This window comes from Saimiri boliviensis, chromosome 5 (genome assembly GCF_048565385.1).
Source record: "Saimiri boliviensis isolate mSaiBol1 chromosome 5, mSaiBol1.pri, whole genome shotgun sequence".
Taxonomy (NCBI): Eukaryota; Metazoa; Chordata; class Mammalia; order Primates; family Cebidae; genus Saimiri; species Saimiri boliviensis.
In genome coordinates this window covers 5,551,077-5,562,257 of record NC_133453.1, presented here as the reverse complement: position 1 = coordinate 5,562,257, position 11,181 = coordinate 5,551,077, and the positions used below count along the sequence as shown (strand labels likewise).

Genomic DNA, 11,181 nt, shown 5'->3' with positions numbered 1-11,181 from the left:
TTAAAGATGGGCGATTATCATTCTTTTCTGGCAATTTATAGCTTTCAAAATGTGAAAGTATGAAAATTATTGGGGGGAAATTCCAGCTGAGGTCATTGAAAATGGAAATTCAGTTTAAGACAATTGATAAACATATTTGAAATGATCAATAACCTCAGGTTCAAAAGTAATACATACCTATGTGTGAGGTGACGGCTTTGGTGATAGAAACACTCTGAGTGATCACATTAAGGTCGACATTCTGCATCCAGGCGGCACGGAGCCCCACGCTACCGGAAAATCAAATGATTCGTCTGGCGGGATCTTACCCAGCTTGGAGATTCTTTGCCCAAGGGTGATGGCAACACAGGGCTGAAATTCTTATCTTAGTTTTGGCAATGCTTGGGGTCCTGCCGTCTTTCCAACTAAACCACCAGGCACCTCTGCAGGGAGATGGGTGACCCCATGCAAAGGAGGAATTGTGCAAATACTAGGAATGGAAAACACCTTTCTGAAATGACAGTTCATTATTCAAAATTGACACCACCTTCATTGAGACCTCCTCGGCCAGGACTGAGAATAAGACAGGGCCTGAATCCTGCCTCTACCCCATGTCACCCGCAGGGACCTCTGCCTCTGGATCTAAGATGTCAAAGTAGATCCAATAAGATAGGACATGAAGGTAATGGAGACGCTCTGGTTTTATGGGAAAAATTGAGCTGAGATGGGTTGAGGTGCGTAGCCGTCCTATGGAATCATCTCTGGGGACCATGGTCACCAGCGCTCAGCGCCATCTCCTTCTACAGACGGAAAGCTCCTCAGGCGGAGGGCACAAGCAGAGGATCTGAAGCTTGTTTGCTAAGTGAGTAAAGAGGGTGCTACCACAAATTCCAAAGCATCTCTGCAACGGCTATGAATGACATGGCCTTAAAATGTGTGGAGACAGATCTGGGTTGAGCAGGTGGAGGGGCTGTCGTGGGAGAACCTGAACCAGACGCACAGCGAACCCTAACCAAGGTCCAGCCACACAGAAGGACTGCCCTGGAGCCTTGTATCTGTTCAGCCTTCAGCAGAAGAGCCAGCCTCTGTGGCTCCGGTGACCGGGGCTCACTGTGTGTCCAGCTCGGCACAGCACTCTTTGCTTGCATTGGACCAGCTGGTGCTGAGGAAGAAACTGAGACTTGGAGAGTTAATCGTCTGAGGATGGAAAGTCAGATGGTCTGAGCTGAAAGCTGTGCACTAGTCCCGAGTGAGCTGCTCGTGTGGGTGTGACATTATCACGCACTGCACCTCCACGACATCACTCCCCTCCTTAGAAACCAAGCTGTCTCCCCTAGAAGCAAAGGGGAAGAAGCACAGGGGCCGCTGGGTGGAGTGGTTTCATCACCTTTGCTAAGGGGAGCCTCTGCCAGGAGGGAGCAGATGCCTCTCTGGTCTCTTGACACAGCTGTGTACCTCTCCTGCATGTCCTACCCAACTTCAAATAACGATGATGAACTCGGCTGAGAAGAGAAGAAAAAGGAAACCTTGAAACAAGAGTCAACATCGGCAGCTGCCCCCCAGCACCATCCCATATCCACCAGGAGGGGTGGTCAAAGCTCTGCCTCTTCCCCCTCCCAGGACAGGGTCCGTTGTCCAGCCCTCCCCCCAGGCCGGGCCTCTGCCTTGAGCCCCGACCCTGAAAAGAAGTCAGTGCCAGTGGCCTTGGCTCAGAACCGGAGGCTTGAGGAGGGGACGAGGTCAGGCTTTGGAGGGATCCAGGCTGCTTCCACTGCAAGTGGGGCCCTGCCCTAGTCCCCTGCCTGGGTCTGGCTGCTCTGTCTGCAGAAAGGGACCATCACCCTGCCTCCAGGCGGCTGTGCCATACGAGAGGGCAGCTGAGGTGCTGGGTGCAGGGACACGTCTTTCCCGTTTCTATAGCACCGCGGTCCCCAGCTGGTGCGGTGGGAGAGGTGCCTCGGAAGCTGCCACGCAGAACCGCAGAGCGTGCCTTCGGGCGGTCTCGACTGCACACACCTCGGCGAGCTCTGAGACCCGCAGGCTGGGGTGGGGTCTGCCCCGGGGTCTGCCCCTTTCTTTCCTTCCTCGGCCTGGCCGGCTCCGCTTTTGTTATTTAGAGCCTGGGCGCCGCTCCCTTCCTGGGGTCAGGCGGCCACTTCCAAACCCTTACCGCACTCAGCTCTCTGCCGGTCCCCGCCGAGCCAGGTGCATCGGGGAAGTCGGATGGGGGCGGGGAGAAGGGGAACGCGAGAAGGTGGGGGTGGGAGATCGGTGTCCTCGGGCCGGGTCCTGGGGGCCGGCCGCTAGCGGGCAGGCTTAATGGGATCAGGTCGGTGTAATCCCATTTCAGCCATTGTCATTCAGGAGGCCGCCGGGCTGGAGCTGGGGGGCCCGACCCTTTAGGATGACGGCGGCCACACCAGAGACACACCGGCATTACAAAGGCCGCCAGGGACCCGGTGGCGGGGAAATAAAGAGATGAAGGCTTCGGGGGTGCGTGCCCGGCGTGACGTCGGTCTCCCGGGCCGGGTCCTGCCCCAGGCTTTTGCCTCGGGCCCTCCGTTTCGGCCTCAGGCCCCGGGGAGTATCAGGAGAGCAAAGTCGTCCGAACTGGATCGCCGCGCCCCCGACGGCCTCCCCAGGTGTCCGAGCGGCCAGGCCCGTGCCGCAGCGCGACCTCCCGCCTCTCTCCCTCGAGGCCCGCGGGGTCTCGGCTTCCTCCAGGGCCAGGGGCTTCTCACAGCCTGGCGGCCAAGCCCTGGGCTACCTGGCCTCGGTTTCCCTTGCCCTAGCCCGGCGTGTGGCGCAGCTTGGGCCGCACACTGGCGTCCTTCGGTGCCGGTTCGGGAGAGGGGATGGAGGGTGTGTCCGACCGCGGCCTGAAGTGGGTGTGCTGGGGCGGGGGACCGCTGGGAGTCAGCGGAGGAGCCATAAGTGTGTGTGTGCGCAGCGGGGGCTCGCGGCGGAGGCTGCGGTGTTGACGGCGGACTGCGGGGTTGGGGAGCCGGAACAGCCCGGAGGCCAGACCCGGGAAGAGCTCTGAGGTTCAGGTGGGGGTGGAGGCAGTGTGAACCGCGGAGGGACAGAAGGTAGGGGGTGCTCCACGCGTTGGAGGTTGGGGGTATGTGGGGAGAGCTCAAAGGACAAACCCTGGCGGTGGGGGAAAGTGGACAGCAGGATGCCGGGTGGGGGCGACAGACAAGAGAGGTGGGGGGTGCGGGAGTCCTCTAGGCAGTGGGGAAAGAATGGGGGAGGGGCTTCCCGCCGCGGAAGGGATCCACTGTGAGAGCGGCACTCCGCAGGGGCAAGCTGGGGGTGGGGGGCACAGGGGCCATTCAGTTTTGCTGGGTCCCCGGGGGCAGCATTTTTGGCTCTGCCCGTGGGGTCGGACCCTTGGCTATTAGGAACTCAGATAAAGCCGGCAAAGCAGGGTTAGACGTGGAAGGGACGTCTAACCCTGCTTTGCAGTCTTTATCGCACAAGCACACACTCCCACTCTCACCTGCCCGCGCGCACATACTGCAGAGCTTGCACACCCGCGCGCACGTGCACACTCGCACCCCTGCTTATCACAGAGCCAACTCCAAGGGCACCTAGGGAGGCCCCCACAGGGACTTTTGAGTTCAAGCTGGAAAATCTGAGCGGGTTCCAGGGCAGCACCAGGCACGGCCGGGAGGGCCTGGATCAAGGGGCAGGCTCTCTGGGGATGGACCCCGGAAACATGATTGCTGTTGGCGCCCCAGCCCAAGAAGCCTGCCCACGGCTCCCAAGTGCATGGGCCTGTTTCCCGACCCTCTCTCTGCCCCAGCCCTGCAGAGCCTGCTGACTTCGGTGGCAAAGTGTGCTGCCTGCCTCCCAGGCCCCTGCCCCAGCCAGCGCTGCTGAAGACTCAGCCCAGTCCCTCCAGTCCCTGCCTGTCCACGGACACTGCTGCTTGACCTTTCCCCAAAGCCACGGAGGGCAGGGCGGAAGTCAGCTTAGGCCCCCACTTCTGAACTGTTAAAATAGGCAATCAATTTTTATGATGTAATTTATAATTTATGCAGGTTGTCTTCATACATATGGTGTTGCTTTTGTGCGTCAGGGTTTCAGGTGCTTTATTACTCTGACGGTGTGATCTGCATTCATGTTTGGTTACCAAGATCATATTTCTACTGTTTACTCCATAACGGCCTAAAATGAAGATTAATGCTGCCTCCCTTTGTCTGGGCTGTCCCTCTAGACCCCCGGCCTCAGCTTCCCCAAGACCCCAGAGTCCTGCGACCCTGAAACTGGGCCCTGAACACTGCATGAAAGCTGCCTGGAATGACCCAGCAGCCAGAAGGTCGAAGCAGACCGCCTGATCTGGCTGTGCGCGCCTGGGGTCTCTGCGGACAGAAATAGGTGTGTGTGCACTGGAGCCTCCTTCCCTGAGAAGCCGCAGCTGGGCATGAGCAAGCCACTCTCCCATGCCACTGCCAAGTCCAGCAGGGGAAAGAAGAGGGCCCCGAGTGGGTCTCTGCTGCCAGGGCTGCTGAACTCGTGGACTGTAGCCACTTGGGACTAGGAAGGCCCTGGGATGAGAACCAGAGGGTGATCTAGAGGCTCCTGAGGCTGGAAAGCTACAATGTCACTCCCAGTCTACACCGCATCTAGAACCACCTGCCACGGGGAATAGCACGGGACCTAGCGCAGGGCTCTGCTCCGGACAGATCTGGGGCTGGAGGGAGCAGCCTTGGAAGGCCTGTGCAAGCCTCACCAGACGCAGTTGAAATGAGTAAGCCAATTAAGCCCAAAGAAACAGAAACGAGATAGAGAGAGTGCTGACCCCGAGAGGGAGGGTGTCTTGGAATGCAGATTCCAGCAATAAGCCCAGACTGGTACAAGCAGCCAGGCTGAAGGCCAGGCACACAGACAGCGGTAGAGTTAGGATGTCTTCTCAGGCCAACACAGACTCAAAAGAGCCTAGAGGGCCACCCCCTGATCTCCATTTAGCAGACAAGGTGGCTGTGAAGGAACCACCCAGGGGGCTGAAGACGGGAGGCAAAGGCTGGGCACACAAGCCTGCACTAAGTCTTGAAAATTCCAGCGCAGGTTGGGATTTGAGCAGCCTCCAGTGCAGGTGGTCCAGGCTCCTGGGAGGGTACTCCCCGGCTCCTTTCCGAAGAGCAAGTTGCTTGAGGCCCAGGACCAAGCTAAAGAGGGCCTGCCCCAAGGACAGGGAGATGGTGGCAGATTTTCAGCGTACCTTCTGTTCTCCAAGGGGGCATGGGGGCCTGGCTTGCCAGGGAGCAAGGGCAGGGGGCCACTGGGTGGAGTGACTGTTCTTGGGGCCCCCACCAACCTCTGCCTAGGTCGGTGGCTGCAGGGTTCAGGGGCCCTGAGGCTTCCCAGTGCACAGCTGGGGGCGCAGGTCCGATGAGCTCCCTAGCGTAATTATTTGATCTGCAGATGTAAGTGGAATTTATTGTAACAACAAATATAGTGATGTCAAAACCCAACCTTGGATTAAAGCCGGCAGCCAAAGGGGAAGTGTATTAATTTCCAACAGCATCTCAGGCCAGAGCCTATTAGAACAAGCTATTCTTCAGGCCCCCCCATCAGAATTAATCATTGGGAGTTAATTTGAAGCTCAGACAAGTTGCTGTTAATTTAGTGCAGGGAGGACGGGATGGAATAAAAAGCTGAGGTGCTGGCCGAGCCTCGTGGGTCTCATTAATCAGCCAGCTGAGACGGCCTGGCTTGATTACAATTTGCAAAAAAATTCATTAGGGCTCGGGCGATTGACAATTTTTCTCTCTGCCTGTGATGTGACTCATTAGGCAGCCAAATGAAAGCCATGATGACGGCCATGATGACAGCGGCCATCAAGCTCCGCTTGTTTATCTTCCTCCCCTCGGCCTGTCTCCCGGGCCTTGGCCTCCCCGCCGGGATCTCGGGGGCGCCCCGGCGCTCAGGGGTTGGGGAGAGGGGGTCAGCGCTCTGAGGAGCAGGAGGGCGGGCGGCGTCGGCCGGCTCCGGGAGCCTGGGCCCTTTCCTCGTGCCTCCATAGGGCGAGGACCTCGAGGCTGGGAGGGCCCAGAGCTTGGTCCCAGGAGCCCGGCTTCCTGATAGCGGCCTCCCGGTACTACTGGGCTTCGTTTTCCCGCCGGGTTTGCGCGGTCAAAACTTCGAGTCCCTCTGTGCCCCTCATCCCTGCCAAGGGCTTTTGGAGAAGGCTGGTGTGCGTTACACCTGTTACGGTGGAAGGGGATACGGGGGGCATTGCAGGATCTGCGGGAATGCCAGGGTCTCTTTCCCCCACCCGCAGTCCCGGCGGGACGGAGGCCACAGCTCCCCCACCTTCCCGGCTAAACTCAGTGCCCCCAGCTACGGCTCTCGCCAGGGGCTCAGATCAGGCTCGGGGGTAGACTGGCTCAGGTGTGTGGGTCGGGGGACGGCGTCCCTGCAGGCCTCGAATGCTGCAGCAGCGTCGTGTGGCCAGTGGGGACCAGCCCCGAGCAGATGGCGCTCACCGGCGACCTGCGCTCTTTGCGTCCTGGCGGGCGGGATCCGGGCCGTGCGGTCCCCGCGCCGGGCCAGGGCGTGACCCGGGCGCCATCCCCTCCCTGCCACGCTTATGGCACAGGGCGTGGGGCGGCCAGGAGCCGCTGCAGCTCACGCGGCCCCGCAGAGCAAGCCGAGGCCCTCGGAGGACTGGCCCTTCTATTTTATTGGGCTCGAAAACCAAGCCTGGGCCATTTTCCGCCACCGGAACTGCAGGGACCGCGGCGGGTAAGGGTGACTCGGTCGCTGCCAGCCTTCACCCTGCGCCTGAAGTTTGAGTGGAGGTCTCGTCTCCAGGCCCCTCCGCCGCGGGGAGGTGACGGCCTGTAAGTAGTAAAAATTAAGTCATTGTTAGTGTTAACCCACGGCGGGCCGCGCGCCGCTGCATGGAGGCGGCTCCCCGGCCTTCCCTCCCTCCACTCGAAAGGCTGAGGCTGGCGAAGCCCAGGCTTCTCTCGCGCTTCGGGCTGCTGGGTTGGTGGCATCACGCTCACCCTCGCTGGCCCGCTGCACCGCCCTGGGCGCCCCGGGCCTGTCCACCGCAGACTCTCGCGGGCCGGGCCGCAGCATCTGGCTGCGCGCTTCCGGGGGTGTGACAGGAATGAGCTTGGGGACCCGGCACGCCCCAGCGAGATGCGGAGACGCCCAGCTCCCCGGCCCCTGCACACCGACCCCCTGGCTCCCCTGCGTAGCCTCTCCCCTTTCCCCCTGCGGACCACCGGGGCGTCCTCGGGGTGGGGCGGCGGCCGGGTCCCGCCCCCTCGACCCCGCCCGGAGGGGGAGGTGCCGGGGCCGTGGGCGCCCCAGCCCGCCTCCGCCTCCGACTGAGGGCTGCCGGGAAGCCGGCTGGGCTCGCTGCGGCTTTGCTCCGGTCGGCAGATAACGCCGGGAGCCTGATTTATGGACCCTCCACTCTGCGGGCAGGCGAGCGCCACTTCTTTTCGGGTCTGAGATATTTGTAATGGAAGGACGTTTCCTCCCTGGCTGTAGTCGGTTCGGAGCATCAGGAGTTTGGGCAAAGCCACCAATACCCGCACTCGCTTGCCCCCTCCGGGTACCCACCGCCTCCTCGGGCCGAAGTTTGCCGGCCTGCGGCCCACGCATCGATTAGGCTGTGCAAAACGGGAGATAGATTTCTAAGGTGAGAATTCGGCTTTTTAAAATTCGTAACGCTATTGGCGTCCAGCCTCCTATGCTAGGTGGCTCGAGTCCGGCCTGCCTAAGGAGACCTGACCAGGGGACGTTTCTCCAGTACTGCTCCCAGACCAATTGTCTGGCCACACACTGGCAGTGCCCGGACAGCCAAATTCTGGACACACTGCTGAGGCCCCGGGATTGGTCTTTCTTCCCCCTCTCCTTTTTATTATTCACAAGACTGAAATTGTTTAAGCGTCATAACTTATAAGAAAATAAGCTACATTGAAATAAATTAACACAACGGAGACGTGCTTCACATGGCTCAGATAGGACAGGCAACCCCAGGGGAAACCAAAGCCAGGCACAACCGAAGCAAAGCAAAGCGAATTTCCAGGCCGCCTAACAGTGTCTGCTTTTCAGTCAACTCAAAAAGCCAGAACGCAAACCAAAATCGGTTTCAACCCCAGCGCTTGTTCCTGGGTTTCACGTTTACCTTTGGAAAAGTACGGAAAGGAGGCTGCTAACCGCGCAGATTACAGCAGAGATTCTGTTTTCTTCTGAAATGAGTGGAGAACATTATTGGGTAATTAAGTCCTATAACTTTCAAAATACTGCAGCTGAGATCCAGTCTATGGAGATATTTATGTACAAAGTAGCATAGTATAATAAATATTTCGAGTGTCTTCTGGTGTGGCAGTAAGCCCCTTCAAAAGCAGTCTTTTAAGCCCATGTAGTGAATATATTCTAAATTTGCTTGGGATGGTCACAGTTGGGCTGTGACTTCGAGTGTTGCTTCAAACACAGTGGAGTCCACCATGGGTTCCCTCGGGTGCCGGGGCTTCTCCAGGTGGGTGCCAGACTCTGGCCCTTCTGGACCCTCAGGGCCGGGCCTGCTCTAGCTGCTGATGCTGACTTCTAATGGCGAACCTGCTGACATGGACGGGGATGGGGACGACGATCTTAGGGTTCCGGGAGGGCTCCCCTGTCTTGGAATTGGCATTGCCTGCCTTCACCCGTTTCCACTTGGCCCGTCGGTTCTGGAACCAGATTTTCACCTGCACCTCGCTGAGTTTGAGGGCATGGGCGATCTGCGAGCGCTCGGTCAGGGAGAGATATTTTTTACAGTGGAACTCCTTCTCCAGCTCCAGCAGCTGCTCGCTGGTGAAGGCAGTCCGCCGCCGCCGGTTCTTGCCCGTAGACGTGGTGCTGCCCGCCGCGCCGCTGCTCGGCGGGGTCTCCTCCAGCGCGTGGCCCGGGTCTTCCTCCTTGTGAGCTGCCTGGCCAGTCAGATTGTCATCCGAGCTGTAGTCCACATCGCTCTCCAGCGAGAAGCTCTCCTCCTTGCCCTTGGGGTCGTCTTCCACCTTTGACTCGTCTTTCCCTTGCCCTCGGACAGCCCCGACTGAAAGCAAAACCAAACGGCATTTTATTACATTTCTCACGCTGGCCTTCCTTTCTCCTTCCCACCATCACTTGGGCAATCGCCTCCCCCCCCCGCCCCCACCTTTAGCGGATTGTCTTTCTATGACATTAACACATTGTGATTTCCTGGCCTTTGAGGGGGTAGAGGAGGGGTGGGGGGAGCGTGAGAAAGCTCAAAGGAGAGGAGGCAGCCGCAAAGGCCCTTTGCCCAGAACCATCACTCAAAGGGCTGCCATGCCTCCCCCGCACCCTCCCAGCCTCGGCAGCATCGGGAGAAGTAGCAGGAGGCTCGAGGCCCAAGAGATTGCCCGCTTTGTCCCAGGAGTGGGAGCTGGTTGAGAACTGAGAGGGGATTCACGATCCATCCTGCCTCCTCCACCATCAACATTTAGTGAACCTCAATTGCTTCCTAACCGAGTGGGGGCGTAGGGACATGCAGATCCCAGACTGTCTTTTTTGAGACAGACAACGTGGGTCAAAGGGATGTTTTGTGGCCTTAGAAGTTCCCACCAGACACTCCCAACACACACGCAGACACACAGCCTCCAAGCAATCGGTTTCTCCCGGACGAGTAGCAAGACCAGTGAAGGGGTTTAAAAAGTCTGGGCGCCCGTGGGCACACGCACGGGTGAGACGCGCAGCCCAACCGACTCCCCTAGAGGCTGCAACCTACCCGGGACCCGAGGTCACCGCCGAGCGGGACAGGCAGACCTGGCCAAACGCGCCGCCAGATAGAAATGCGGCCCAGGGCAGCAGCTGGTCGCCGGGCGCTAAATGCCCCCCCACCCCCAGACCCCGCTTGTTGCGTGGCTCTGAATGCCCCCCGGAGGCCCAGCGGCACAGCCTGGCCGCATCCTCCAGCTCCTCGGGCGGGGGTCGAGCGGGGGCGCGGCCTCGCCCCCCTGGTCTCCCGCGGGAACCCGGCGCTGGCCCGCCCCCGCCTCCTCCCGCCCCCGCGTCCCGGCTGCGCGCGCCGCCGGCTCACCGAGCGAAGCCTGCACCGCCTCGGCCGCGGAGAAGGCAAGCAGCGATCCCTCCTTGGCCAGGAAGCCTTTGCCGTCCTCCGCGTCAGCCTGCAGCGCCTCCGCCTTGTCGAAGTTGCCGCCGCCGGGCAGCGGCTGCGGCGCGAACTTGCGGGCCGCTGCCGCCTCCTGGTGCTGGGGCGACGCGGAGAAGCTGCCGGGGAGCGTGGCCATGAGCGTAGAGGTGAGCGCCATGCCCTGCGCCAGGCTGGAGCAGAAGCCAGTGGGCAGGCTGGGGATCTGGTGGTGCGGGTGTGCCGGCGGCAGCGCGGGCTGCAGCGCGGCCTGGGGCAGCGCGGGCGGCGGCGGCGGCGGCGGCGGCAGCACTACCGGCCGGTAGGGCATGAACATGGGGTAGCCGGTGTAGACGAAATGGCCAGGGCTGGGCTGCGGCGGGCTGCCGATCAGCGAGTCTATGCTGAAGGCGGTGCTACTCCCCAGCGGGCGCTGCATCATCATCAGCGACGGCGGGAACGCTGCGCTCATAGACGCGCTCGGGAGAGGCCAGCGAGAGGCGAAAAGTCCCCGCGCCGCGCCGCCGCCGGGAAGCCCGCCGGACGCCGGGAGCACCTCCGGGAGCGCCGGGCAGGGACCGAGCGGGGCTCGGAGAGCAGACGCCGCCTCCGCTCAGTCCTGGGCCCGCTTCATGCCCGGCGGGTGCGCGGGGTGCGCGGGATGAGGCCGTGCGCCCCGGAGTGGAGAGGGCGCTCGGGCCCCGCGGGCTCGCCGGAGCCCCGGTCCGCCGCTTGCCCGTCGGAGCCCGCGCTCGTCGCGGCTGCGACCCTCGGCCCCGGTTAGCTGCCGTCCGTGCGTCCGTCCGTCTGTCCCGCGGGCCGCTGGGGAGCGCGCGAAGCCGGCGTGCGTGTCTCCGGCGGGCGCCGCCAGCACCTTTAAATCGCGCTCCTCTTTCTCATTCACATTTTGCCTGCCGCCCGGGCCGGCTCGCCTCACGTGGGGCCGCGCGCCGCTGGCCATTGGCGGCGCGGGGCGGGGGCGGGGCGAAGGCGGGGCCCCGCCCCTTCCAGCCAGGCCGGCCGCGCGCGGGCTGCGGGCGCCACCGTCGGAGCGCGCAGGCTGGCTGGGGAGCCGGAGCTGC

At 61.3% G+C, this 11,181-nt stretch overlaps 1 protein-coding gene across 2 annotated transcripts; it reads right to left on the bottom strand.

Moving 5' to 3' along the window:
* Nucleotides 1-7,839: 7,839 nt before the first annotated feature.
* On the bottom strand, nucleotides 7,840-10,977 carry GBX2 (gastrulation brain homeobox 2). Of its 2 annotated transcripts, XM_039470199.2 has the most exons (3): nucleotides 10,041-10,605; nucleotides 9,737-9,774; nucleotides 8,894-9,043 (listed from the first exon to the last, which is right to left on the bottom strand). In XM_039470199.2, the coding sequence occupies exons 1-3, from the start codon at nucleotides 10,569-10,571 to the stop codon at nucleotides 8,935-8,937; spliced, it is 678 nt and encodes a 225-aa protein (XP_039326133.1). In that variant the 5' UTR covers nucleotides 10,572-10,605; the 3' UTR covers nucleotides 8,894-8,934. The 2 variants fall into 2 exon arrangements, with proteins under 2 accessions (XP_039326132.1, XP_039326133.1); XM_039470198.1 differs by lacking the exon at nucleotides 9,737-9,774 and having other exon boundaries at nucleotides 7,840-9,043; nucleotides 10,049-10,977.
* Between the last annotated feature and the right edge of the window lie 204 nt (nucleotides 10,978-11,181).

Bases quoted from the DNA above. Each gene is read 5' to 3' on its own strand.
- GBX2 (XM_039470198.1), bottom strand. From the start codon at position 10,571: ATGAGCGCAGCGTTCCCGCCGTCGCTGATGATGATGCAGCGCCCGCTG. The intron at 9,044-10,048 runs GTGAGCCGGCGG...TTTTGCTTTCAG, and splicing joins GGCGGTGCAGGCTTCGCTCG to TCGGGGCTGTCCGAGGGCAA.